The sequence below is a fragment of the Aythya ferina genome (assembly GCF_964211825.1).
Source record: "Aythya ferina genome assembly, chromosome: Z".
Taxonomy (NCBI): Eukaryota; Metazoa; Chordata; class Aves; order Anseriformes; family Anatidae; genus Aythya; species Aythya ferina.
The window spans coordinates 10,861,082-10,888,983 of NC_140299.1; the positions used below are offsets into that span (position 1 = coordinate 10,861,082).

Sequence of the window (27,902 nt, forward strand, 5' to 3'; positions counted from 1 at the left end):
AAACCAGAATGTACTTTGGAGGCCAAACTGGAAAGAATTGAAGGAGCTCTCCCATGAGGTAATCTCGTAATGGCAGACTGCTTTGTCCCATGTGCAGAGCTATTACCCAGCTATTGCCAAGCCAAAGTTTCAGTTTGAATTATTCACTTATGTTTAACTGGAAAGGTCGATAATAACAAGCAAGGGTTTGCGGTGGTTGGTATGACTCAGGGGCAATGCAGGTAAACAAACCTTTGCCATGCAGGTGACAGGCACTCGTCCTCAAAAAACTGAACCTCAAAATGAAGGAAAGCAACTCAAGACAGAGCCAGAGGGAAAGCACTACGCTCATGGATGCCAGAAACTGCAGGTCCTGGAGCAGCAAGGCTGAAAGACCAAGGACCAGCAAAAAGCAGCAAACCTTCATTATTTCACATGCACTGAGATGCAAAATCTGAGGATTCACTGTAATTGCAGGATGTCATATCATGGCATGAGAGTTAAAAGACAGAGAAAACAAAACATTCAGAATGGAAAAGCTGTCAGCTTCCCATATGAAGGAAGAGAAATAGTAGGGCAGAAACCTGCCTTAGCTGTTAATAAAGATTCATGCCTGCTAATTATCAGCTGCAGAAGGTGGCAAGACCCTTGGCTGACGAGGCATTCTGGAGAGTTATGTTCACACAAGTACAAGAGACCCCAGAAAGGCAACAGACATCCCAGTGCCCTGGGAAACTCGCTGGGAAGAAACGCAGCACATCCCAGAAGGAGCTTCTACACATTCATAAATTCTAATTGAATGCAAAACATCCAGGAAAGGGACCTCAGAGATGCAAAGAATCCAGTGAAAACATCTGCTCACTGCACGGGAAGATGGTTTACGTAGCCAAGAAAATATTAAACCGCCTCAGGAAAGATAAAGCAGCAGTATTAGTGTCCTAGCAGTAGGCTTAAACCTCCAGAAATAATAAAAGCTAACTCTTGCTTAGGGGAGGTTCAGCTGCATCTACCGAGACCTGTCCCTGAGCTTCTTTGAAAACCTGCTCTGCTGAGGGACATTTGTCCATTTTAATCCTGAAGGACAATAGCCACAAAAATAAAGATAGACTGCTAATTTTGGGTGCCCAGTGAGAGTTGCTGTGCAGAACCCCCTAGGGGCAGCAGTCCATGTCCGTGGGACCATGTCCTGAGAACTGGGATTGGGACAATAACCCATTAGCAAGGTCAATGTTGGGCATTAGCAGAATTTCAGAGATTCTTCAAATAAATCAAGTGGTTAAAAAAAGAAAAAAAAAAGCAATTTATGCCTATGATTTCAAATACTCACAAGAACACTGCTCTTACACTCTGTAAGAGCCAAACTGGTTTAAATTTTAGAAGAGACTAAGACAAAAAGCCAATGAAGACTGAAGGAGCATTGGCACCAGACAGTAGGCATCCATTGTCTTAGAAACACCGAGCTTGGCAACTCAGCATCTGTGCTGAGAGTGGGAAAATGCCTCACGGAGCAGCTGCTGAACTCATTAGCATCCAGGATGTGTCTGCTCTCACAGCCACCCCAAGGACATCCCAGAAAGCATAGAAATCAGCCCTGTTTTGAGCCTACTCACATTTCCCACCTGAATGGCACTCAGAGGTTGCAGGGACTCAAGGTAAGTAGTTATCTGAAGGGCCACTTGCCAGCAGTTTGGTTAAAAAGCAGCTGCTTACCCTGCTTCACAGGCTTTACCTTTGCTTTTCAGGAACAGCCTCTCCATTAGTACTTGGTGAAAACTGTAATTTATATCCTGGCTTGCATGCTGCATCACGCAGAGATAAGCAGCCTTCATTTCACCAGCTCTCCCTTTCCCACAGTTTATCAGTAAATCCCATGATCCCCATTCTGTTTAAATAAGTCACCTTAGGGCAATGCCTGCGGCAAAGCCCATGTCTCCAGGGGGGCTGCAGCACCCACAGGCTTGCCCCATCTCTCCAAGCTGGAAAATGTGCCACAAAGCCATAGCAGTGCCATACCGGGCAGCTAAGGAGGTTTTGGGGAGCCCAGTAGTGGTCATCCATCACTGTGCTGGCAGGAACAAATCCCAAGTTCTGGAAATGCAGAGCTGTCAGTGCAAGATCTGGCCACCATTCCTCCCTGCTTTCACACACAGGCAATCTCCAGAATAGAAGTGAATCGCTCAATGATTTCTTCCTAATTAAGTCCAACTGATTTTTTTTTTTTTTTTTTTTTTTTTACTTAATGGAAAATATATTTTAAGAGATGTTTATCCCAGAAATCAGATTTAAGCAATATGAGGGATTAGAAATGAGACTTTATAGGAGGAAATTTTGTGCTGGAATAACTTTTATCAAATAAATGTTCATAAAATAAAACAGAGATTGCCAAGCTGACAACTGTAAAAATGCAAAACTGTTCTGTACCATGCAGTCTCACATAGTATGACCTTTGCAAGAAGTGGAGAGCATCAAATGAAGCTAGTAAGAATCAAGTACAACATGAGTTTTACCCAAACAATGACTATTTGAACCATGAGGCTCCATGCCAAGGAATGATAAAGTTTTCATCTCATCAAGGGCAAACTGGACAAATTCACAGAAGAGAAATCCATTGTAGTTACTAAACACATAGAAATTATATCTTGCTCTGCAAGTCCCTGAGTTGAAAAGGGTTGAAAGCTGGAGAAAAGCAGCAGGAGAATATTGAGGAGAGTGACCTTGGTCACTCATGAAGATGAGTTACTGGGACAGGTGAGTTGCCAGGGCCACCCAGCCCGATGATCCTGGTGTCTTTAGGTGGTGTTTTAGGCATTGCAGCTTGGTGGGCAAGAGATGCCAGAAGTGTAGAGTGAAGGAGTATTGCCTTTTTGTAGGGCTGTGTGGAGCACTTGCACATCACATCCCTGTTTACCGAGGAGAGCTGGAGGATCCATGGGCAAACATTCACGGATAATTGTTCCTGAGAAACACCTCATGTTCAGGGACCAAGTAATCTGTTCCAGTTAAACAAGTAAAACCATCTTAACCCAACATCACTGTTCATCAGGGTGAAGTGTAGCAAGCCACAACAGTCACAGCTTGCTTGGCTTTCTTGTTGTTCAGGTCTCAATATTCACATACTTTTTGGCAATGGTTCACATTGTGGTTCTGTTTTGTTGCATCAAAAAAGCAAGTTGTCCTCTACCAGGCATCCCTAGAAAAGGCCTGGACAAAGGACTTCAGTGCTGCCCCTAAGTGGCTTAATGACAGGGAGGTGGTTAAAAACAGATCCTAGACCGATCCCAGGGATAAAAGATTTCCGCTGTTATGATGACAGTAGCATTATTGAGGGTAAGAACAGAAATTGTGTTATGCAGAAAAGAAACATCTATAATCAGTTGACAAGAGACTTGCAGGCAACCAGACAATGCCATTTACTTTTCTGGACAGACTTTACCATAGAGAAACCCATCTCTTATCACCACCACACCAATCTGACCAGAATTATGAATATTTCCCCAATACAAGATAAATGGTATCAGCAAGCATAGCCCTTTAGCCACAAACATCTGGCAAAAACGACAAAAATGTGATTAGCTAAAAAGAGGTTAACAGTACAAAACCTCACTAAACTATGAAGTAGGGTTCTTAGTTGCATAATGTGGGCCAGCTTAATGTTGTTTTAATCTTAAAATAACAGAGCATCTAAGGTCTTCCATTTTTTTTTCAGCACCACAGGGAGTGCGGGGAGGCTATTTGAGCTGTGAGCTAAAATGGAGGGGATAGGTGACAAACAACAGCCTGGACAAACCCAAGACTAAATACTGCTTTTTCCCTCCCCACCAAAATCTGATATTTTGACAGCTGAATGTGTCTTGCTCTCCAGAGAGATGCAGAGATATGGACTGGGACCTGACATCACAAATTGCAGCAACAAGAAGCAAAAAACAGCTGCACGCAGTCTGCTGCAGCAACTGCAGCCCAGGCGCTCCTCTACAACCGATAACAGTGAAGTTCATGAAGTATAGGATAAAATCAGAGTGGAAATGGAAGCTGCAGATTTCAGTCTATGCCAAGAATTGGTTCCTGATCATGCAGCCCCATGTCTCCCTCCCTCCCCAGGTGTTGCAATTTTCTTGTTATTTCTCCAACAAGCTTAACCTAGGTTCTGCCCTGCAGGATGCTCCTCCCCAGCAGCGCAGGAGCCACACAGCTTGCCAGCAGCCCTGTGAAGGCGGCTTTTCTGAGCCTGGGAGGAGAGCTGTTGTGCAGAAATCTGCTCCCTCGGAGAAGAGGAGGAACTGGAAGATAACGCCAGAAGAGGACACAAACAATAGACACCCAGCGGACTCGCGCACACAGAGGGAAATGCCCTCACACAATAGAAAAATGTATAAGGCGCATTGAAATGCCCACCCATGTTTGACAACGCTGTAGACAGTCTCCTATTCTTTATCCTCCAGAGTCAAACACAAAACAAAGGCCTATTTTTTTAAGATTAAGACCAGAGACACTGGGATTATATAAGAGATTTGACAAAATGTATAATGGAGGGACTCGGCATGCAAACGGGTTTGGATGGGTGCCAAAGGCTCAGGTCACAAAAAATACATTGTTTTTTCTTCTTTTGCTTTTTAATCTTTATAAATAAGCACTGTCAGGCACAAGCTATTGTTTTCATTTTTCTTTTTTCTTTTTTTTATAAGAAAGATATGACAATGATTTTTTAAACTTGGGAAGTACTTCAGATTCAACTTTTGCATGACAACCGTAAGTCTGAAATTAAATACGCCAACACTTCTGCTATTTGGGGGTGAGGGCGAGTACTCCTTGGTATTAAGAGCAGAAAGTTCATCTAACTTCCCAAGTGCCTTCTGACATTAGCATACAATATGCTACATAAACATACACATACATACACACACACTTTCCCTAAATGTACATTATTAGCCTTGGCAGCTCCTGTGATGAGATATTCTTGTCGCTTTGCCACCCCAAAGGTAACATTTTTGCTAAGAATTGGAATGAATTCAGTTGTCTCATTCACTTTAGGACTGGGATAAGGAGAGTGGAACTAGACATGTATCGTTCAGGGGAAAATTCACACAGTTCAGAGAGTTTTCTGTAGCCAGTGACACCCCATTAGCTACATTAGGGACCTCTCTGGCTTAGAAACAAGATGAAGCAAAGTAAAGGGAAAAAAAAGCTGCCACCAACAGTTAAAAAAAAAAAAAAAAAAAAAAAAAAAAAAAAAAGATCTATCCTTGACTTCATTTTCAGTGTCTGCCTGGAGCCACTGTGCAAGCAAATCTGAGGCAGGGTGGCACAGGGATGGGCACCAGGTATGGGGAGACACCATAAAAAAGTGGTGGTGGGGGGATCCTTCCAATTTTTAGGGTCACAAAGTGTTCTGCTTCATGAAACTCCTGGCAAAACTGCTTGAAAACATCAGTATGTTCAAGCAGAAAAATAAACATGGCATTTCCGATGGGATGCTCGTGATGACACCATCCACAATGCATTCATCTCTTTTTCTAGCAGCAAGTACTTGAAAATATTTTAAATAAATAAAATAAAATCCAACCCACCAGCAGAGGTTTTTCACAGGATGTCAGGTATCAGCAGCTCAGGTGTTAAGCAAAGCCTCGGACACAAGATTTCCTGATGAAGCCTCAAGGTTGAGCAACTCTGCCACAGCAGCCAAGAATTCCCCTTGATATCTGCACAGGTTAAGAGTGCTGTGCTGGCCTTTCCCTGTCCAGAAAACTTGCCAGCTGTTTGATTCAAAGCTTCCCTCATCCTCCAGGAATCCAGATGCAGCTTCGGCATGATCCCAGCTCAAATTATTTTTAAAGCCCCTCTGTGCTCTTTAAATGACATGATAATTAAGATTAGAAAACAACAATCAATCCAGAATGTGAGAATAACACAGAAAGCTTAAAAAAGAAAAATAAGGTTGGTTTCAATTGTGCAATCCCTCTCTAGGATGAATTTGTTAGAGACAATCTGGACAGGAATCTTTTAAGTAAGCCAAGAAGTTTAGAAGGGATAAAAGGAATGTGTTAGTGAATCCAAACTGTTAAAGCAATTTTCAGAGTATTTTGCCATTTTTAAGTGTAGCGTTCTGGCTCTTCAAATATTTTGTGATTTTTAAGAGGTATATTTTATTTTCAAGTTATTGGGGAACTAAAGCAGACCATCATCTTGCTAAGTACATACATGTGTGCTCCAAATGCCCTGAAAGATAACATACTGTAAAACAAGACTACTCAGGAAATTATTATACACAGGAACAGCATAAATAACCAGCACTGATAAAACCAGAAAATTGCCATAGGTAGGCCAAAAAAAAAAAAAAAAAAATCAAACCTAGTCCCATCTCCAGCAATAACTTAGCACTAAAAGTGGACAAGCCTTGTGTGGTTCTGCTCCCACATCCCTTCCGTCTTCCAGCAAAAAGTCACTAGAAAGACACTGGGACATATCCCAAGGAGGTGGCTTCCACAACTCTAACAAAGCTTTTTTTTTTTTTTTTTTTTTTTGCCATTTAGGTGTGTTAAAGAGGACAAAACGTGGAGAACTGGGGCATCCAGAGGCCCACCTCTCTATAAAGGCTGCCTCAACCATGTAACTGTCTTAGCCATTTTTTTGTAGAGTGCTAGTTTAAAAATTGTGGAAAAGAAATCACATCACAATTATTAGCAAGACAGTGACTTTACTATTCTTTGATTAAAACAACACTGCACTGCACTCGGGGATTACAGGAAAAGGTCAAACAAAGGCTTTGCACTAACAAAGCTGCTCTGAAATCTTGGAAAGACCTCAAGTTTTGTGGAGCTAAACCACAGCTGCGAAGGTACAAGGGAGCAAAGTGCCTCTGTGGGGACACTGCTCCCGAGCTGAGAACTTGTATTCTCTGCCATCAATTCTCCTACCTCTTATACTTCGTACTGACCTTCTTTTTTGCACTTCTTTTCTTTTTTTTTTTTTTTTTTTTTCAGAGGGCGTTCATTTAGTCTGGCTAAGAGGCTTCTCATTGCTGGGGAGTAATGACAGCAGAAGATGGAGGGACATGAAGGTGCTGGTCCACGGAGTCAGTGGCAGGAACCAAGAGAAGGATCCCATGGTGGCCCTGGCTACAATGGGGAGGATGGTGAGTGCCCCCTCCACGGGTTTGGCTCCTCATCTCTGCCAAAGGCATCAGGCCTGGCACAACAAGAGTTGCCTTCTGCATTACTGTGGCTTTGTATAAACAAAATATTGCCTGCATGATTTTTTTTAATTTTTATTATTATTATTTTTACACCCCTCTGTCAACATCAAAATGTGTTCTAATCTCTGGCACACTAAAGCTGTTGTTAGAAAATCCTGTAACAAATTGTCTTCAGATAAATTAGCCAACATTCTTTATTCCTAAGTGATATATCTCATCTGCAGGACTGGCTGTGCATTTTACTGTGTTCAGTCCCAAGTACACGTGATAACAGGATAACAAGGAGAACCTGAAGAAAAATTCATCTCTGTGTGCCATTGGCTGCTTTAGATTCAGAACTCAGCCTCTTATTATTACTACTATTATTATTATTAATAATAATTTTAAAAGACAGTTCATCTGTATATTAATTTTTTTATTCATTTTTTAATAAATAGTTTATAACTGATCTCATATCACACCTTCACAGAGAAACATTTTAGCTGTAGAAATGTAGCAAACTAGGTCACCCTTCCGATGGATTCCAATTTAAATAATATCTTGGTGCATCCTCATGTTTTAAGGAAGGGTGAAACTGTGAAGATGTTAGAAGCAAAACATCTGACATCTGCTATGGCCACATGGGAAATCTGCCTATGTCAAAAACCAAGAGTGCAGAACTATTTTAAGAACTCTTTCCACTGTTGAATGACTTGGTGCATGTTGAATGAGATTTTTGCTAGCAGGAATTATGCCACCTGGAAGCCAGGAGACTGGCACAGAAACATCAGGAATTATACCCTGAAAAAGCATCAACACAGAGAGCTGGCCATGCACACGACACCTCTGAACTCCCAAACCTCTGTTGCGGGGGCTCCTCCTGTGCGAGGCTTTGCTAAAAAGCTTTGTCTCCTTCAGTCCCAACCACACACATCTCCATCTCATGGGGATTACCCTGGTGTTGGTTTGGTCAGAGTTGCAGTCAGGTCAGAGACTGCCTCAACACCAGCATGGACTGCACTGCCCATAATCAATCTTACAAGACAAAATGGAAAAAAATTATCCAGTGTCAGCCCCTGACACCTCAAGTCCTTCCCCATTTTGCACGCTTCCCCCAAGCAAGTCTTGGGTTGGTTTTCTAGATGCCCACATGTTTTTTTATCTTCTTGCAGCACCACAGAAGATTAAATAAGTAAATAACCAGTAGGACATGATTAATCAGTGAAATCAAGCATAATGGAAAGGCTTTGCAAAGTGCCCCTCGGATTTGCTTAAGAAATTTAGTAGTTGAAAACAGGGCTTTTACCCTGAGCTCTCACTTCATGCTCCAAACTAGTGCCTGATGCAGAGGAAACAGCATTTGCACAGCTCAGCCTCCCATTAAAGATTTTGGGCAAAACATGCAAGCAATTAGTATGCGTGAGAGCTCCTTTATGTCTTTGCTGTTGTTCACCAGAAAGTACTTGGGAAATTCTGCAACTGAGTTTTAAAGGGGAAAAGGGGGATAATTGTAGCCAACTGAACCTTGACAAATGTTTTTCCCTAGCTCTATCAGATGTGAACAGATTGCATATCCACTTACAGGAAAGTGCAGGCTTGCTATTACACTTCAGAAGGAATCTCCATTAATAATTTCAAGTATTTGGAAAAGTTCATGCACTCCTGCTGAGCTATTGTTGAGGAATTTTTGATTAGGTAAAAGATTTTATTTTTTCTTGAGCCAAGTATGTGCATTTGGCAGAACGACACACACCCAGTATGCTACTGGAATGGTATCAATCTTGGCACAATGCTCTCCAAGTTTCTCTTGCTATAAGCACTGCTTGGGGAAAAAAAAAAAAAAAAAAAAAAAAAAAAGGAAAAGAAAAAAGAAGAAAGGACAAGAACATAGAAGATAATTGTTGTTTCCATGAAGAGAATACAACGTGTCTCTGTCCCTGAGGAGGAGGTCATAGGGCAACAGGTGGAATGAAAGCCTCCAGCAAAAACTCCTTTAGAGCTTTCTTCAGACAGGTTTAAATCACTCTGCTTTACATAGGACTGGCCTTTGACTCGTGCTATCGCTTGCCCCGGGGCACTTTGCCACACAGGCTTTCTAAGGATGGTTCATAAGGCATCTACAAGATGTTGCTGAACTGGGTGTATGACAGATGGACCTCACGGCAGGCAGGGGCTGATGAACGGGCTGGCTGAAAAGCCTGATTAGCAAAGCACGCATCAAAAAGGCAGCACGGATCGAGCGACACAGGAAGAGTCTTTTTGAAGATACACAGTTTAAATAAGGAACAGAGCTAATTGGGCTTTTAGAGAATAACTATGGATCATATGACTTAGTCAAGAGTGAAATGCTTGTCAAACACAGCTAGGCTTTATTTAATCTTTTATGATTAAATCCCTTTTATAATTCTAAGCTTTGGAATGACTCCCTCAGCACCAAAGAACAAATTAAACCTGCTAAATGGAGTTTAATTATACTCTGATAGCTGTCCCCACTCCCTCCAAACACTGATAAAAGCCTTTGGTGCAAATACTACCACTAAATCATAATCACAGAGAAGCCTCTAGTTTCGAGCAATGGCTGAGTTACTGCTATTTTGATGCTCTTTCCTTTTATCAAGTAGGAAATGGCTTTGTGCCACTGGACAGTTTACAAGTTACACCACCACTGAGGGGAATACTTTTAAGACAAGTGTCTAGGAACACACTCTGATGCTTCTGCCATTTCTACACTTTGGGGATAGCTCCAAAAAGGCTGTTTGATGCCAGAGAAGCAAGAGCTGTGCATTTAATTTTGAGGCTCCTCTCTACAGAGCAGATTCAGAGAATTGGGTAAGGCACTTTGCCTTCCTGCAGTGTTTACAGGGGTTGGGAAAAAAATCCACCGTTGCAAGGATGCTGCACCCTCGGATCTCTTGTGAAGGTAGGCTGCAACCTCCACACTAACACCAGCAACAGCTCAGCCTTATGGTAAATCAATAGGAAAAATAAATAAATAAAAATAATAAAAATAATAAAAAACTCTGCTGGGGTCAAACATACTGTGCTGCCAAAGCTGCTTCTCACCATGAGCTGTCTTCATACCGTGTCCTTCTCTCATCTCCATAAAAAGCCTTCAGGAACCCGTTATGTTTGGTGGTGCAGATTTGTTCTTTCACCTTCAGTGATACACCAAACCATTACAGCCCATGGCATAGCTGAGGTCTCTCTTAGAGCTGTGAACCCCTGAGAGATGTGTAATCAAATGCAAACCTCGAGACCAATTTGAGGAAAAAAAAAATTCAGTTGTTCCTGATAAGCCAGCCACAGTACTGATGCTTAACTGCTGGTGTGTTGAAAGCGTTGAATGGCTTTTACTCTTGATCTACACATGCAACCACTTTCCTAACCAAACTGTCAAAGCTTAAGACAAATATCTCAAAGACATACCAGATTAGTTGACTCATAGACCAAAGACAGGCCTCAGGCTACAAAAGTGTGTAAAAATGGCTTGTAGGCATCCCTACAGTCTTAGGATAGGCACTGTATAGTCTGTATTCCTCCCTGTAGTGCCGTTTTACCAAACACCAGCAACATTAAAGGCTACAAATATCTTTAAATATGTAATCTGAATTTGCATGAGAAATAACACCCCAGAGATCACTAGTGTGTGAAGATTTCCCTCCAAAAGGAAAAGTGGTTATGTAAAAGACATAATATTATCCAAAAATAGAGAGACTAACATCATTTGCATCAGGAAAAATTAAAAAGCAGCAGAATTCTGGATCTATTTGTAGCCCCAATTAATTGTGCGGTATTAGCAAGCCCTCTGGGTAACAATACAGTAGCCAAAAGTTGATGTTGAAACTTCCAGTGTGCCCCACGACCTCACAAAATAGTTTCGTACCCAGCGTTGGGTAACATTTTCAGTGCAGGGGGTCCTCTTTGGTTTCCAGCTTGCATACTCATTGACTCTAAATTCATTAACGATTATTTCATTTCCTGTGGCTATATTCAAAACCACAAAGTTCTTGCTCATACAGAAATCTCCTAGTCAAAGGCTTAATTCTGCATTAATTCAGCATTACCAGGAAAGACTAGCCTCCTGGCTGAATTCAGCCCTCCGTTATCCCTGCGGAGAGGATGTCCTGGCTTGTCTGCGACACAGCCGTATTTTCTATTGCAAATGTCGGCCAGGCAGTCATTTATCACCACAAAAAACAAAACAAAACAAAACAAACAAACAAACAAAAGCAGGTGTTACAGAGCACCCACTGTGCTTTGGACAGAAATAAAGAAGCTAGCCACACAATTTATGCAGCTATATTCAAAATATTATGCAGATTGCAAATGTGTTCTGACCCCCACATAAAAAAAAAAAAAAACAATTCCATAGGAAAATCTCAAGCATAGTAAAGCTTATCACACACATATTGTATTAGACCTGTATCAGCTGAACATTCTCAGCCTCTTTTCTTTTTCTTTTTTTTTTTTTTTTACAGCCTATCTTGGGCTGCCTCAGCTGTCCCATGGTTGTGCATGGTGCGTTATAAATAAAGAAATAAAGAAAATATTTTCTCACTTTGAAATCTACAGAAATTACATCATTTCAAATCACAACTTTAGAACTAAGTAGTCTTTGCTTTCCTATCATCACAAATGAAAAAGTGTTTTGAGAAGAGGCAAATGCAAAATGGTTCAAGGATGCTGGTTTTGAGCACAGTTTTTCACCATCTTTAAGGAGTTTATAATTTTGATGTTCAATACATTTTCCTTTCTATGGTTTAGGTACTTCTGTAGATAAGGTATTTGCAGCTATACTGGAAGGAGATATAAAATACAGAGTATAACATCAGATACTGTACCAGTATAATAAGCAATCACATATAGATAAATAAAGAGATTTATTTATATTTATACATTTATATTAAGATAAATATAATGCAACCTGCAGCTGAGTGACTGAAGAAGAAACTATTCACACCCCATTGTAAATATGAGGATAAAAGTAATTTGTAATTTTATGTGACCTGGCTGACTCTCTATTTCTATCTAATTTGATAGCCAAATGTTTTTTACAGGACAGCTGCAAATTAGTAGAAACTTTTTAGGGATCTTTTATATGCCTGATCATAGTTGCCTGATCAACCCCCTCTCTCAATGATGGCCATGTATGATCCAGACCTAGAGGGTCTGCAAATGGCAAAATATGTGCTCTATGAGAAGGGTAGAGCTGTCAGCTCTGAGAAATTTAAATTCAGTGAGTTCTGACTTTGACGAAACACATTTATGTAGTTTTGTGTTGTTTGGAGCAGCAGTTTCTTTTAGTCAGATTTTAAGCAGTTGCCTGCACATTTAATATCTCATTTGTTCTTGATAAAGCCTGCAGTTTGGAAAAATCTCTTCCCCAGCACATGATTTTGGAACAATTTCTGCTCTGCTGGCCAGCTAAACTAAGTCCCTAGAAAGAAGTCAGGCATCCTTGAAAGGTAATTATCTCCTGCTGGGCATATGCCATTAGCCCAGAAATTACACCAACAGCTACACAGCATTACCTGGAGGCTTGTATGGAAACAAGCTAAAAAAATTGTAGTGTCTGCCTTCCCTCTGTTCTTTGAGATACTTCTTAGCAGTATGAAGTTATAATATTGGCATTTGTTTTAATATTTTACACTCCATTACCCTACTCCTTATCTTTGCACAGATCCTTATCTTTGCTTCATGGATCTCAGAAGCATGGGGACGAGGTGGAAGTAGAAGAATAAGTTGGCTATCACACATATGCAAGCCATGTAGGTTTCCTAAAAAAGAGGCAGAAGTCTCATTAAGCTGTGGAATGAAAGACAGCGTAGATGGATTTTTGTGGCTTTCCCAACTTGTTAATTTGAACTAAAATGTGGATATACACATAGACTGTAAAAAAGGCTCAATGCTATTAACAAGTGGGATGTTTTAATGCTTTAGGATACCTATTGTTTGAAGACCATGATGCCACTAAATGCAAGCGGAAACATTCAACCGCCTCTCGCTCACAGTTTATCTCACATTTACTCGATTAAATGGTCATTAGGATTTCAAAAGCTGCAGCGGACGAGCCAAGCCACTCTCACGACGCTACAGACCATTTACAAGAAATAAATGTCTGGCTGGTTTGAAGCACAAACCGTAAGCCACGAGGGAAGACATGAGTCACGGCTGGGAGAGGCAGGGTGGCTCTCATCACAGAAGGTGGGTATAAGCAGCAGGGCCGGGGCTGCCTGAGCAGAAAGCTGAAATCACCACTGGCCAGGGCTGTCCAATTCGGCAGGCAAGGTGTTTGACTCTGGATTACCCACAGAGTTAGGAAAAAAATCATCCAAAATGTAAGTGGTGCCAACAGGCAGATCCGGTGCTTGATGAAGAGAGTGGATGGAAAAGGCTCCTGAGGTCTGCAAGCTCCAGATCACACCGGGACCATCTCCATCCACATGATTTGTGTCTCCAGAACGGATATGGACAGAACATGGGTTTCAGCTGAGTCACTGACACTCAGCATCACTAAAAACTGCCAACAATACAGGTGTTAAAGCTGTTAAAATATGCATCCCAAATAATATATTTTTAAAGTGTGCAATCTATTATTTACTAAGTGTTTACTGAAACTCCTGACATGAATTAAGTGCAAGGTCCCAACCACAGTGCACTCTGGGGGCTGAGTGAACGAAGACGAGCAAAGTCAGCCAAAAGAAAAAACAGAACAAACCCAATAAAAACAGCGTTCCTAACCCCTCAGCTAGCTCCATCTGCACGCAAGCAGAAAGCTGCATAAATCTGCCTCGAAGCTGCCCCCTGTATAAGCACCTTCCAGCCCAAGTCTCCAGATAAGGCCTCATGGACATCTTTGCAGTTTTTGGGTCAGCAGGATTTACACACGAATGAGTGAAGGCAGCATTAGAGGTGAGACACCACTCATGAAACTTTAACATCTTATAGCAGGAGGGATAATAACTTTGGCAGTGGTTACCATCAATAAGCCAACTTTCTAAGTACTGTTTTGCAGATGAGATCTTTAAAAGAAGAACACATTACAATTTCCCTCATTATATATAAAAAAAATAAAATAATAATAATAAATTGATGTTGTCATGCCTTAAAAATAGTATGCAATCAAGAGGGGATAAAACAGTACAAAGCAAAACTGGTTACAAAGTCAACATAACTTTCATGTTCCTTGATATCTGAAATTTTCAGTCACAATTACACTTTTAGTTTCTCCTCTCTTTTCCCAGATACTTTCTCCAGGACTCAGGCACACTGAAATGGAGTAAGCTGGGAAAAATCCTTAATGTTAACCTTAGCCAAAACCTAAAAATAATAAATCCTTCTGAAAGGAAGCTCAAAAAAAAAAATATTAATTGAATGTTCTCTCTCGAGCCAACAAAGATGTAAAAGTAAGATACAACTAGCATGCAGAAATCACTTTCATCTACAACAAAGCAGGTCTCCCAGGATTTTCCAAACTTATCTGTTCTTCTGTCATTCAAGGTATGATGATTTCAACTATATACACTGAAATCTGATTAAAAAAACAGTATTCAAGATGCTGTAGACTTCAAACTGTAATTTCACCTAGAGAAACTGTTGCTGCATGCACACAAATGCAGTGTTCTAAAATGGCGCTTTAGGGAAGGATAAGAGAATTTATTTTTATGTATGTATTTTAATACTTATATCTTCATATATACATATGCAGAGTTTATTATATGCATTATAAAGATTATATTTATAGGTATAGTAGTATATTTTACATATATATGTTAAAAGTAAAGCTTGTCTTAGGAGCATTTTGCCAAAACCATACTTTCTCTGGAGTACTCCACAGGGCAAGTTTTCCTATCTGGTGTGTAAAATCTCACTGGATACAGTGATGCTACTAATATTCCTATAACTTTCCAAGTAAACTGTATTTCCCCAGATATTTATGGGCACAAGCAAATTTAAATGAGGATTAAAAGCTCTTAAAAAAAAAAAAATCTTCCATCATCCTCTCTATATACAGCTAGAAATCATGCATTGCTTACTGTGTCAATAATATCTGGCATATTTAAAATTTTCTTTCCCTTGATGAACTACATCAACCATTTGGTTTTGTTTAGATGTTTATACTCCACAAGCATGCTAATCACACAAGTGATAAATGTAGTCACTTGGGAATTTTGCATTTTTGATTGACTCTCAATAACTTACAATTATAAACATTAGGTCATAGTCTCAAAGTCTCTCTATAAGCAGGCAATATGTCCTGGAAAACCATTTTCCTTGTGTGGTCTGAGCATTAAAACACCACTGGCAAAATGTCAGTAAATATGCAAGCAGTTTAAGTTTTTATCCCACAGTAAATATCGCTTTGTTCCTCAAAACAAATCACTGTTGAAGTTTGCGGGCGCTTAGCATAACCTCCTACCCATTTCTTCCCCACCCAATAAGTTTTAACGCCAGCTGATGAGAGACACTGATATTATAGTAGGAGTTGGCTGCTGTTACCAGGCACAGTAGTTTTTAAAGCACAGATACGGTCTAGGCATGTTGCTTAAGAAAGAAAAATATTGAGACCCATCCAGTCCCCATCACTGCCCACACACTGTGAAGCTACAAAAGCCTTTGGGGGCAAAGAGGGGGCTTTTCATACCTAGGCTAGGGCTTATACGTCTATTTAAGGAGGTTCAGGACAGTTGTCCCCAAACTACAAGTTATTGTGTTCACACTACAAGTTATTGTGTTCACAGCGTCGTTCTTATAGGACTTGCAGCCCCTGAAACAAGGATCTTAATTACTTATTTAGTGACCCTTAGTAAACCTTCCCTCAGCACAATGAAGACTTGATTTGATGGTGGTTTTTATTTTGCTTGTTTGCTCATTCCAGGTTTTACAGCTTAGTTTCATAGCAGAAAGTAGCCCATTCCTAACTCGTTATCTTGATACACTCTAAGTCCAAGGACATTGGCTTCAAAATGTGCTTATTACAAAAGTAACAACCAAAAAAAACCAACCCAGTCTTTTCAATCAATGACTCATAAATCTTACTACTGTGCTGATAAATATTGTCAAGGTTAACCAAATAAGTCAGTCAAATATAAGTCAACAATATGGATTTTTTTTTTTTCTGACAATTTTAAAGGAAACAGCATCAGTACTGAGGCAGAAAACTGAAAGTTTGCTGGGTCTGCAGTGCAACAGCCCACACTCCCTTCACGTGAACCAACATCCATCCATCCATCCACATCAACGGCACCCCCTCTGACAGCTGGATGGCATTTATTGTGAAAAAGGCCTCTCAAATATAATAAAAAAGAAATTAAAAACATCAGCTGAGTTTTGGGCAAAACAAACAAACAAACAACCACCACCCAACAAATGAATGAATGCCATAGGAGCGTCTAGAAGTCTTTCACATGGACTAGCCTATGAGCTGGTAAAAACTCATCTAGATCTATGGAAAGAACAAACAAGCTTATTTTTATTTCATTTAAACCAATTAGCAATGGAGTGATCTCTCTCCTCTCCCTTCTCCAAATCCTGCAGTCATTGGGAATTTACTAAAATGCACCTAGTGTCTACTTAGAGCACAGGTTTACTGTGCTGATGCCATTTAACAATGTGCACTGAGACCACATTAAAAACAAGTGGAACAGCCTAAAGCACAATAAAATTATGACTTTTTCCTCCTTTTCTTAAAAATGACAGCAAGCTTATAGCTGTCACAGCTTAAAATACCATTTCACACTTCCCTGTACCCGTGTAAATTATGGTTATCAAGGAATGTCATATTCTATGTCATATGCTTCCCAATATTCATCTTACATTTGGATTTCTCATTTCAGTTGACAGATATGAGAGATCATATATAGCCTGTAAACACCCTACTTCTGATACCTCTCAAGAGATTTGAGACAATTTGTGTTCTTACAATCTTTCCCATCATATTGGTTAATTCAGACTTTTCTGAAGAAGTTAATGTTTCTTGAGATCTCCACCCATTTTTTGCTAGATTGTACCCCCCCACTCTGGAGATCTGAGCCAAAATAACAGCATGAGGTTTTGTTATTGGCTTTAGGACTGGAACTATGTTTTCAGATCCCGAAGACACAATAACTGCTCTTAACCTATAACAAATAATTATAACAAAGAGATTTGGTTTATTTCTAACTTTCTTTGGTACGTGTCATATTCATAAATGGAATATGAGTATTTCCTTTTGTATTGGGAAACAGAATGGAAGGTGGGGAAAAGAAGGCAGGGGAAAGGGGAAGATTGGAGGGTCAGATAGGATGCAACCTTGGAAAGTGTTTCGGGCCACTTGATCCATCTGAAAAGGTGGCCTGTCTCCCTGGTGGTACCGAGCACATCATCTGCTGCTGACTTGCATTCCCACAAGCTGTGAGGTAGCCCTACTGCAGCTCAGGCATTTACAGCACAGAGCTTAGGCATGGGATTGGATTTAGTCCAGCATCACAGTTCGGAACACACTGACACACAGAAAGTAACTTCATCATGTCAGCATCCTTGCTTTTTGGAAAAATAAGCATGCAGACCAAAAAAAAATCTGCAAAAGATAAAGTTCACTAGTTTACCTTCCTTTAAAATCACAGAATCCCAGAATGGTTTGAGTTGGAATGGACCTTAAAGACCATCTAATTCCAACCCCCTGCCATGGGCAGGGACACCTCCCACCAGCCCAGGCTGCCCAAAGCCCCATGCAGCCTGGCCTTGAGCACTGCCAGGGATGGGGCAGCCATAGCTCCTCTGGGCAGCCTGGGACAGGGCCTCACCACCCCTCACAGTAAAGAATTTCTTACAAATACCTAATCTAAATCCCCCTTCTTATAGTTTAAAGCCATTCTCCCTTGTCCTATCACCCCACCCCAACAAAGAGTCCCTCCCCAGCTGTCCTGTAGCCCCCTTTAGGCACAGGCAGGCCACTGTAAGGTGTCCCCAGAGCCTTCTCTCCTCCAGGCTGAACATCCCCAGCTCCCTCAGCCTGTCCCCACAGCAGAGGTGCTCCAGCCCTCTGGGCATCCTCATGGCCTCTGGATCTGCTCCAACAGCTCCGTGTCCTTCTTGTGCTGGGGGCCCCAGAGCTGGGTGCAGGGCTACAGGTGGGGTCTCACGAGAGCAGAGCAGAGGGGGACAATCTCTTCCCTGCCCTGCTGCCCACACTGTGTTGGCACAGCCCAGGACACGGCTGGCTTGCTGGGCTGCAAGTGCACATTGGCAGCTTATGCCCAGCTTCTCATCAACCAACACCCCCAAGTCCTTTTTCTTGGATCTGCTCTCAATGCATTCTCCTTCCAGCCTGTATTTGTGCTTAGGATTGCCCTGACCCAAGTGCAAAACCTTGCCCTTGGCCTTGTTGAACCTCACGAGGTTCTCACCAGCCCAGGTCCCTCTGGATGGCCCCTTCCCTCCAGTGTGCCAACACCACCACTCAGCTTGGTGGCATTGGCAAACATTCTGAGGGTGCACTTGATCCCACTGTCCATGTCACGGACAAACATGTTAAACAGCTCTGGTCCCAGTACCTGCTCTGAGTGTCCCTGAGGAACACCATTCATCACCGGTTTCCACTTGGACATCAAGCCATTGACTGCTACTATTTCAGTCCGACCATCCAGCCAATTCCTTACCCAGAGTATCATCTTTCCAATCTGGAGGCAAGGATGTCTTCTGGTACAGTGTCAAATGTTTGATCTAGCTCATTTTACTTTCAAGCACTACATTTGTCAGGTTGTAAAATTGACGCAGAGTATTACATTTCACTTACCAGTTCCACGAGGATCTGGAGAAAGTCATTGGTACTTTTTGCTTGTATATTTTTCATTCTATTTGTTTATATATAAAAAAATTACAGAACAGTCCCCATGCAGCACATGGCCAAGTATCCATGTGACTGCGTTACTCTAAAATTATCTGTCAGTACCTCTGAGCCCTCCTCACAGTTAGTTACCACTCACCAACTCCTGTGGGTGGCTATTTCTAAAGAGCTGTTAGTGACCATATCTAGCACTAAATGTGTCAGTAACTCAAATATTTGGCAAGCTTGGACTTCTCTCTGTCAAGTGATCAGAATGCCTTTGGGGATGATCTGTCACTGTGAGTCTGGTGACTCAAAATTGAGCTGTCCTTCATTCATGTCCCAAGGACTTCAAAAAAAAAAAAAAAAAAAAAAAAGGTGGAATCTTACTCCAAACTTCTGATATTTTATATAATGACCCTTAAATATAGAAGGTCAGGAGAAAGCAACTATAAAATTTGGGCTGGCAGTTAAGTGAGTGGCAGGGACATGTCTGCCTTGACTTCATCCTGTAAATCCTCATTGTATAGTAAGGTCCTACTCAGAGTAAAAGTCATCACAATTGAGCAATTTCTACACACAGTGGAAAGTACAGTCATAGCCTCTCTCTCTGGCCATTGAATCATTTCAAACTTGCTGCAAGTTTTTTTGTTTTTTTTTTTTTCCCCAAAGACTCTTATTCTTCCTGGCTGAGAAATACATGGAGAAGTTCCACCAAGAAGAGACCTCCTTGTCATAGTGCTAATTGTCCTTTCAGGATCCCTGTTTACAGTAGTATAGAAAGGATGTATTTTGTCTTCGTGCACTCCTATGCAAACCCCGGGTCTGACCTTGCAGCCTCTGGAACAGAGTCACGTCTGTTCGGGAGATGATATCACTCATGTTGCTCCTGTATCAGCTTTCTGCTGGCATTGGTTCAGCTCTTCCTATAAGCAACAATCTCCCTTTCCTCAGCCCTCAGCTCATTTGAACCTTTTATTGGTATAACTGCTGTTTTCTCAGTTATTCCAGCTTTAAGGGTCACTGGAGAGTCAACCTCCAGGTCAGCTCCTTGCCCTGTTACTATTCAGAAACAAGCGTCTGTGAAAGTCACCTAAACTCACAGAACAAGACAACCCAACTCTTCACCCTCCTAATAAAAGAAAACAAAGCCAAAGTATCCCAATCTGTAAACCATCAGCCTCTAGACTGGATTTGAGCAGGAAGCATGCAGACAAAATCTTCTCTTTTTTATATGTGTCTCGAGCCATCTAATCCCAGAACTGCCACTTTGAACAACTTAATAAAGAACAAACTTTCTGTTCTTTGAACAACACCATGGGCTATTCCTCACAATTGTATCCCTGGAGATACTATAAGATTGATGCTCAGATCTGTGGATCAGGTACTGAGAAAAACACACTCAAACATCTCTGTCCACTCTCAAAAAAGAATGCAATAAAATACCATTAAAAATCTATTATTTCAAGAATTCCTGCACACTGGTAACATCAGGGCTGTAATTCTCTTTCAGCTTTTAGATCATGCTGTACAAAAGACTTACCATGATTTAGGTACATGTAAGAGACTCTAACATTAAATAAATAAATAAATAAAAATTATCCTACTAGGATTCAGAAGGAAAAGTCAACACTGAGGGCCAGACAAAGCATGCTCTGCTCCAAGCTTGTATGAATATGTTCCTTGAGAAAATATGTTCCTTGAGATATGTTCCTTGGGATATGTTCCTTAGGATACGTTCCTTGAGAAAACCTTCCATTTAAACACAATTCTGCTTAATGGCAAATATTTTCTATATTTCCTTGTTTTGTTTGTTTCCAGGGTATTTGTTCCATGTTAACAATGACGAGGGGGACAATCAAAAAGAGACGGCACCATCACAGGATGTTGAGCACAGCCATGGAAGTCATTCAGACAAGAGATAAGATTTCCCACGTTCACCGCTTTCAATAACAAAGCTGAAAGCCCAGCCAGAGCACCAGAGAGGAAGAAGCACCCGATACTGAGGCACCAGGCCATGATTTGTGAGACTGATGATTTCAAGCCTGCAGAACTCAGCCATAAAATCACATGCACTAGGGCAAGGCATAGAGCTGGTGTCTTTAACAGCCTGATTGTCACAACCCCAAATACTTCCAGGTACCTCATAAGCACAACCACAGCCTGGGGATGGCTGGCTTGTTTGAGATGAGGGTGGCACTAGTGCTGCCCACGTGAGCTAGGAATCAACTTAGCCAACTAGACACCTAGATGTGTAGCGCACACAAGGAAGAAAATTACTCTGCACACATTTCTGCAAGCTAGGAAGAATCTGACCTATGCAGTAGGGAAGAGAACTTCTCCAAGGTAGGTGCTTACATACCGATGCTTGCAAGAACCCATGACCATGCCCAGACATCCCAGAGCAAATCAGTTCCAAATCCAGAAGCCGTATTTCCACATTACAATCCATCTATTGAGACCAATGTCTTAAAGCTTGGTACTTCATATTAATCATCAGGAAAATAGCTGTACAACTTCTAGGTAGGACTGACTCATACCTTTCCACAAGGGACACCACTTCTTTCCACCTAGGAACCACTTCCCTCTTCCCATCAGATAGGTTCTCCATGCCTTGTAAACCTTGGCAGCCCTCCTCCTCACTGGTCCCAGGTCACTCCTCATTTTTGAAAGCAAACGACCAGGCTGTTCCAGTTGAGGTCTCACCACAGATTTGCACAGTAGTAGTAATGTTTCACTGGACACACTGCAGCACCACTCTTGCCTGTCTCATTTCCAGTTCCTGTTTTTCCCATAGCCAGACCTTTGCCAGCTGATGAGCCTCTCACTTCCAGCGTCATCTCCTGACAGAGAGAATTGCCCCATTAATCCCACTGTTCCAGACAGATCTGCCTTACCTCTTTAAATAATACACGGAACAACAAAGGGTTTTGATAATCCCTGCCGGAGATCAATTCCTGCCAAGTTTTGACCACTGTTTATTTTCTCTCATTCCTAAACATCTAAGTACCAAAGGCAATGATCCACCAAGCAAGAGTGTTAGAAAAGCAGAAACATTCCAGTGACTGCATCTATTCCTGCTGGGAAATACTGGAGAAAGTCTGACTGAGGTGACATTTCTAAAGCAGAGGGTTTTTGCACTCCCCTTTGGCTTTTCTCAAATGATGGAAAAAGGGGGCATTTCTCAGCACCTCCTTATGGTGCTTGATTCCTCAGGGGAAAGCTCACCTCGGTTTCTTTCTAAATTCTAGGAAAAAATCCAGAGATTTCAGTGACATAGCTTTTCCCTTATTTATTCCAGTTATTGGACTGTGTAGGCTCTTCACCACCATGCTCTGGCAGTTCGGATATTTCAGGAAGACTCATTCTGCACCTCTGCACTTCCAACTCTGCTTGTCCCGGTGTGAAAACTAATCCTGTATGGCTGGGGTTTCCATAGCCCTTTACCAGCTGCTACATTTCCTGGCAGAATATTTCAAAAAAAAAAAAAAAAATCTATGCATCTTTACATATGCAATCAGACCCATCTCCCCGCTTTTCTCTCTAGGCTGATCAGATTGCGTCACGTCACACGACACAGTGTGAAGGTCTACAGGGAGAACAGCGTGAGCTTGCCATGGGATACTGCTGATGGCTGCTTCTCCCCTCTGGACATATCCAATTCCTGCTTTGACAGACCTAGACGTGCTCTCCAGTCTCCTGATCAGGATGAAGTTTTTCCCACCTCTACACTTAACTTGCAGCCCTATTTAACAAAGTTAAAATACTTGCAAGCAAATGAAGAAAATCTTCAAGGCAACTTTGCAGTCGTCTGTACACAAATGTGTGAGGGCTAAAGTCACACATCTAGGAAGGAAAAATGCGGACCCTTGGTCAAAACTACTGGTGAGATGCTTTGATAACTAATAAGGGAAAAGGAAGTGCAGGCTCTGTCTTCATGTTTGGAAATAGCATACATGACTCTAAACTTAAGCATCTTCTCTGGTCTCAATAGTTTGAGGATCTTGATAAATGAAGGAGGATGCAGAATAACAGAGAGGCTGACCTGATGGTGAGGGAATATAGAGGATCAGCCTAGCTGGCTTGTCAAAGTCTTGACCATATTCTAAAATGAGATTTGTAATTTTTTTTTCTCATGTAAGTTACACAGTGCTACCACATATGGGAATTACTCAATCCTTACCAGTCCTATATTCCATAGGGCCCTATCCTTCATACATCCATTCCAGATCTTGAAGACACAGGGCTATAAATATGAAGGGCTGCTTGCAGTTTCCAGTGAAGACACAACAGTCCACTGTGGATTTCCAAGATTTTATAAAATTGCACATCTTATATTTATTTATAAGCAGCCCAGAACTGCTGACTATTCAAACAAGTTATGTGAGAATCTAGCTGTTTTTTGTTAAAAACAATAACAATATGTTACTCACGACCAAAAATTAAACAAAAATCTATGGTGAGACGGAAAAGTGCTAAAAAACCAGAACCTAATTGTTCATATGCAACAACTGCTGAGTTAGACAATTCCTTGTAAAACACAATCATATTACTTCATCCTGAAGGGAACTGGGAGCCACTGCACAAAAGATGAATACCAGGCTAAATCCCATTTTCACCATTACTTAAAGCAACATAAATCTGGAGAAGCTCAACCAAAGACAATGGAGCTACATCCAATCTGCACGGGTGCTGCAAAACAGATTTTGATCCTGGCTAACTTGTCTTTTCACAGGCAGTAGAAAACAAACAAGAAGCATTCTTGCTGTCTTGGATAAGACTGATTTGTTTAGCACTTGTGTGTATGTACTGTCATATCTCAACCCAACTGTCTTCCCAGCGAATCCATGCTTTACCATTATAGATATATAAGGCATTGTTAGGATATTTTTAACTTTTTAGCAGTTGTTATTCTAAGCTTATTCAAAATTTTCTTTTGTTATGACTTTCAGCTACATGCTGTAAAATGAAAAACAAAGGGTTCTATGGCTAGTACTCTGAACACCTTACAAAGGGAGTGACTGACCATCCAGCTGTAGCCTATGAACTACCTCAGAGCATTTAACAGAACAGTACATTGTGAAAAATTTACTTTATTAAGAAATACATTTAAAAAATGATTTTGAAAACTAAAGAAATAAAGGTTTGCTATAAATGATACAAACAAAAACCAGTAGCTTTCTGTGTCCCTCTAAGTTTTTTAAAGATAATGCATTTAGTCTGATTTAGCCTAGCAAATAAGCTACTGTCCTTTATGTGTCTTGTTGTTTTTACAGTTGCTACCAAGCAATAGTAACAATAATTAAAAATCAGGAAAAAAAATGCATTTAATTGTAAGACTCATGCTTCAGGAACAACAGGTGCCAAAGAAGTCATTCTCTCCAAGAGGCCAACAGTTACACTTCATAAAGATATCACAAAAGGTTTCAGGGAGATCTGAATGCCTTCCAGTTATAGTGTAAAAGGTACAAATGCATCCTCAAAGAAAATTAACTTTATTTTGTCTTCAGTAATAAGGATGAACTTGAAATTATTTAATGCCTTCAGTTTAGACATTTTTTAAACAACAACAACAAAATAGTTTCTAACAGAATATAGCATCTAATTCTGTATTTATCAAGAACCTGCTCCTCCAAAGAAGCCTTCCTCATAAACAGACACTACAATGGCTTTTCCTTTAGTTATTGAGATCCAGCTGCAGAGAACTCATTTGACACTTGCCTGTTTGTTCAAGACTCAAATATTAGAAATCTCTGATTCTGTCTGTCATAATTAACAGGCAGCTTGGGATTATTTAAGAGCATTCATGGTCCAGGTCTTCCCCACAGCAGCCCTGTTTAGTTAAGAAGGCAACACAGGGTTGGAAACATTTGATTAGGACCGTTCCTGAAACTTGTGTTCTTCAGCATGTCCCGCAAACACAAATCCTGTGTCTCCAGAGAGAGACACTACACGGGCTTTTCCAGCTGTTTGACCCTGCTTTGCAGCATTTTTTTATTTTTTTTTTCACATGCATCCCATTGTAACAGACAGGATATTGAATCTTTTGAAACAGATTCAATTTTCTGTAATTTTTCATCTTCTTGGCCATCATATTTCCAAGAACAAAGGTCAAGATGGCATTTAATGAAAGGATTACTATGTTTATTTTGATTCATTCTTCTAAAAAATAAGTACTACAAAGCAAAGCACCAACTGGACAATGTGGAATGTAGCCAGGGTCTTCAGTGCTAAGATGCAATTAGGAGGATCTGAACACAGGAAAACTTCCTCTCTATTTCTGTCCTGAAGATATATTTGTCCTGCATTAACTCTTTGTCAATTCCTTTAGGAAAATTCCTTGGAACACTTTTCTTTTCATTGGAACAATTTATAACTGTAATGGCTCTAAGGTCAATGGAAATGTTTGAAGTCTCTTTGCCCCGGTACTCAAAAATATCCAGCAGACCATATTTGCAAACTAGAATGTGTAAATAAATATATGTGTAAGTTAGCCATCCTGCTACTGACTACTTGTTTTCTCCTGCTCTTTTCACTCCGCCACAGCTATTTTCGCTGGAGATGTTCCAGTGATGTACCATTAACTTATTCCCACTGTGGAAATACTCGGGATATTTTTGCAACATAAGAAAACATCACAAAAATCTAATTTGTCTCTCAGTGGATATGAAAAAATACACTTAAAAGGGACTTTTTTTTTCTTTCTTATCTCAAACAGTAGCATTTTGTTGAACTGGAATGACAAAATCATCCTAAGCAAACAAAGACCAGAGAGTTATTTGAAGATTCAGTTTACAGTGACCTTCTTTGCTGTACCAGGAACGCTACATCTTAGGGGTAAATTACCAAGTTTTTTTTTTTTTTTTTTTTTTTTTTTTTTTCCCTGCAACACATAAATTAGTTTTTTTCCTTCATTTTATAGCTGGAGAAATAGCCAACACTGAAACCGCAGAGTAAAGCTTAGTGGGCAACTGAAGGCAGACTTTGGCATGACGTGGCTCATTGAAGAGCATGGAAACGTAGCCCAGGATCCAGGAGTATAGCTCAGCTGCTGGCAAGACCATCCTAAGGTTAAAAAACCTTGCCTCCCAGGGCCACACTGCCTTCCACTGATGTAAATCTGGAGGGGTGTGGAAAAGGCCCCTTCCAGGCACGTTCAGCAAAACCGCTACTCAACAGCAGGTCAGTGTGAGGACAAGAAACAGCACAAACAAGAACCCGTCCAATAAACTCAGCTTGGAAAGTCAAGCAGAAGACTTGCTTCTCTGGTGAGATGCATTTGATTTGCTTTAACAACTTTTTGTTCTCTTTTCATGGAATGGTAACAAGAATTATGAAGTGGAATTCCAAAACTGATGCTATCTGGCATGAACCCAGTGAAGTCTGTAGAGCTATGTATATGCAACCCCCTGCAATACTGTTCATACAGCACTGTTAGTACCCACTCAGGGGACCAAAAGAAGGATCCATTGACACAGGTTTGGCTTCCAAGAATAATCGAGAAGTGACTAGCCCTGCAAATACATTTTACATGTATTCATGAATGCCAAGTAGATTTCATGAGATCCTGGGCCAGCTTGAAACTTTTCTGCGGGAAAAGAAGCTGATTCAAGATCATATGCAAGGAGAAGGTTTGAATGCACATTGAATCTATTTTGAACCTACAAGAGTGGCCAGGAGTGAAGTTCTGTATAAACAGGAAAAAACAAACAAACAAACAAACAAAACACAACTTTTGTGAAAAAAAACTCTTCACTAAAGCTGTACCAATGAAACTCTTGCTTCTCTACAAGAAGTTTCAAAAATAAGAGGAAAGAGGACATGTTAATTTGGTCTAAAGGATAACTCTTTCCCTCTCTCCCCACTAATTGTATACAGTGAATGCTGGCTGAACCTGAACTCCTGAAGCAGACTCTTACAAGACTGACAGACTGAAATGGTCTGAAATCTTGGAAGGGTCAGGTTGTCCTCTCTTTGCTCTCTCATCCCTGCCTTAATAGCTTTGGTCTGGGAGAAAGGAATGGGGGAAACTGAAGGGTGAGCGGGACCAGGGAAACACATTCAGGAGTAACATTTTAATAACTTCTCTTTTTCTATTACTGAAGCTGGAAGGCAAGCAGGACAAGGTAGAATAAAAACATATCCCACATTCTCCGTTATTAAAAAAGCACAAAGTGGCATGTGGTTATTTTAAAAGTGGAAAAGCTTAAAGCGAGAAATTTTCTGTGAAAATTCCAGAAAATAAAAACCAACATTTTCTATAAGCCCCTTCATTTCTCAATTTTGAGATTTAAAGGAGTTTCACCAACTGTTCTGTAGATACACATTTTAAGAAGTGGATAGGCTGGTGCCAGTCTCTCCTCCCCCGGAACTGATAACAGGACTTGCAGGAACAGCATAAAACTGCACCAAGGGAGGTTCACACTAAATACATGGAAATTTTTCTTTAAAAAAAAATAAATCTTTTTTTATTTTTCTTTTCTTTCTTGGGTGGTCGACCACTGGAGCAGGCCTCCTAGAGAGGTGGTAGATGCCTCATGCCTGTCAGTGTTCAAGTGATGTTTGAACAATGCCCTCAAGTAACTGCTTAAACATTTGGCTAGCCCTGAAGAGGTCAGGTAATGTGACTCAATGATCTTTGAAGGTTTCTTCCAACCAAACTATTTTATTATATTTTACAGTCTCCAGGGAGTAAAACATCCTGTGGAGGAGACAGTTTCTTCAGGAACGTAAAAATAACAACCAAAGCCTAATGAGCTTTTTATCCAAATATATGTCAAAACAACAAAGTTTCTCTATCTGCCTAAGCAAATATACTATTTTCCATAAAACCAGCACATTATGTAATATACCAAGTCAACATCTGAGGCACCACAGAAGTCACAATCTGAGACAACACTTACCCGTAGACTGTCTGGGCTATTGTGTAGACGACCAGCCTCACCGTGA

At 40.8% G+C, this 27,902-nt stretch overlaps 1 protein-coding gene across 3 annotated transcripts in view; it reads right to left on the reverse strand.

Moving 5' to 3' along the window:
• Window positions 1-27,902, reverse strand: part of CCBE1 (collagen and calcium binding EGF domains 1) — a 96,118-nt gene that overhangs the window by 58,683 nt on the left and 9,533 nt on the right. Inside the window, exon 1 of one of the 3 annotated variants that reach the window (XM_084504614.1) lies at window positions 21,494-21,668. The exons of the other annotated variants lie outside the window; for them this stretch is intronic. Coding sequence (XP_084360740.1) covers window positions 21,494-21,564 — 71 coding nt within the window. The 5' untranslated portion in view covers window positions 21,565-21,668. Of the gene's footprint in view, window positions 1-21,493; window positions 21,669-27,902 lie in introns of those variants that run through there. 3 annotated transcript variants of the gene reach the window in all.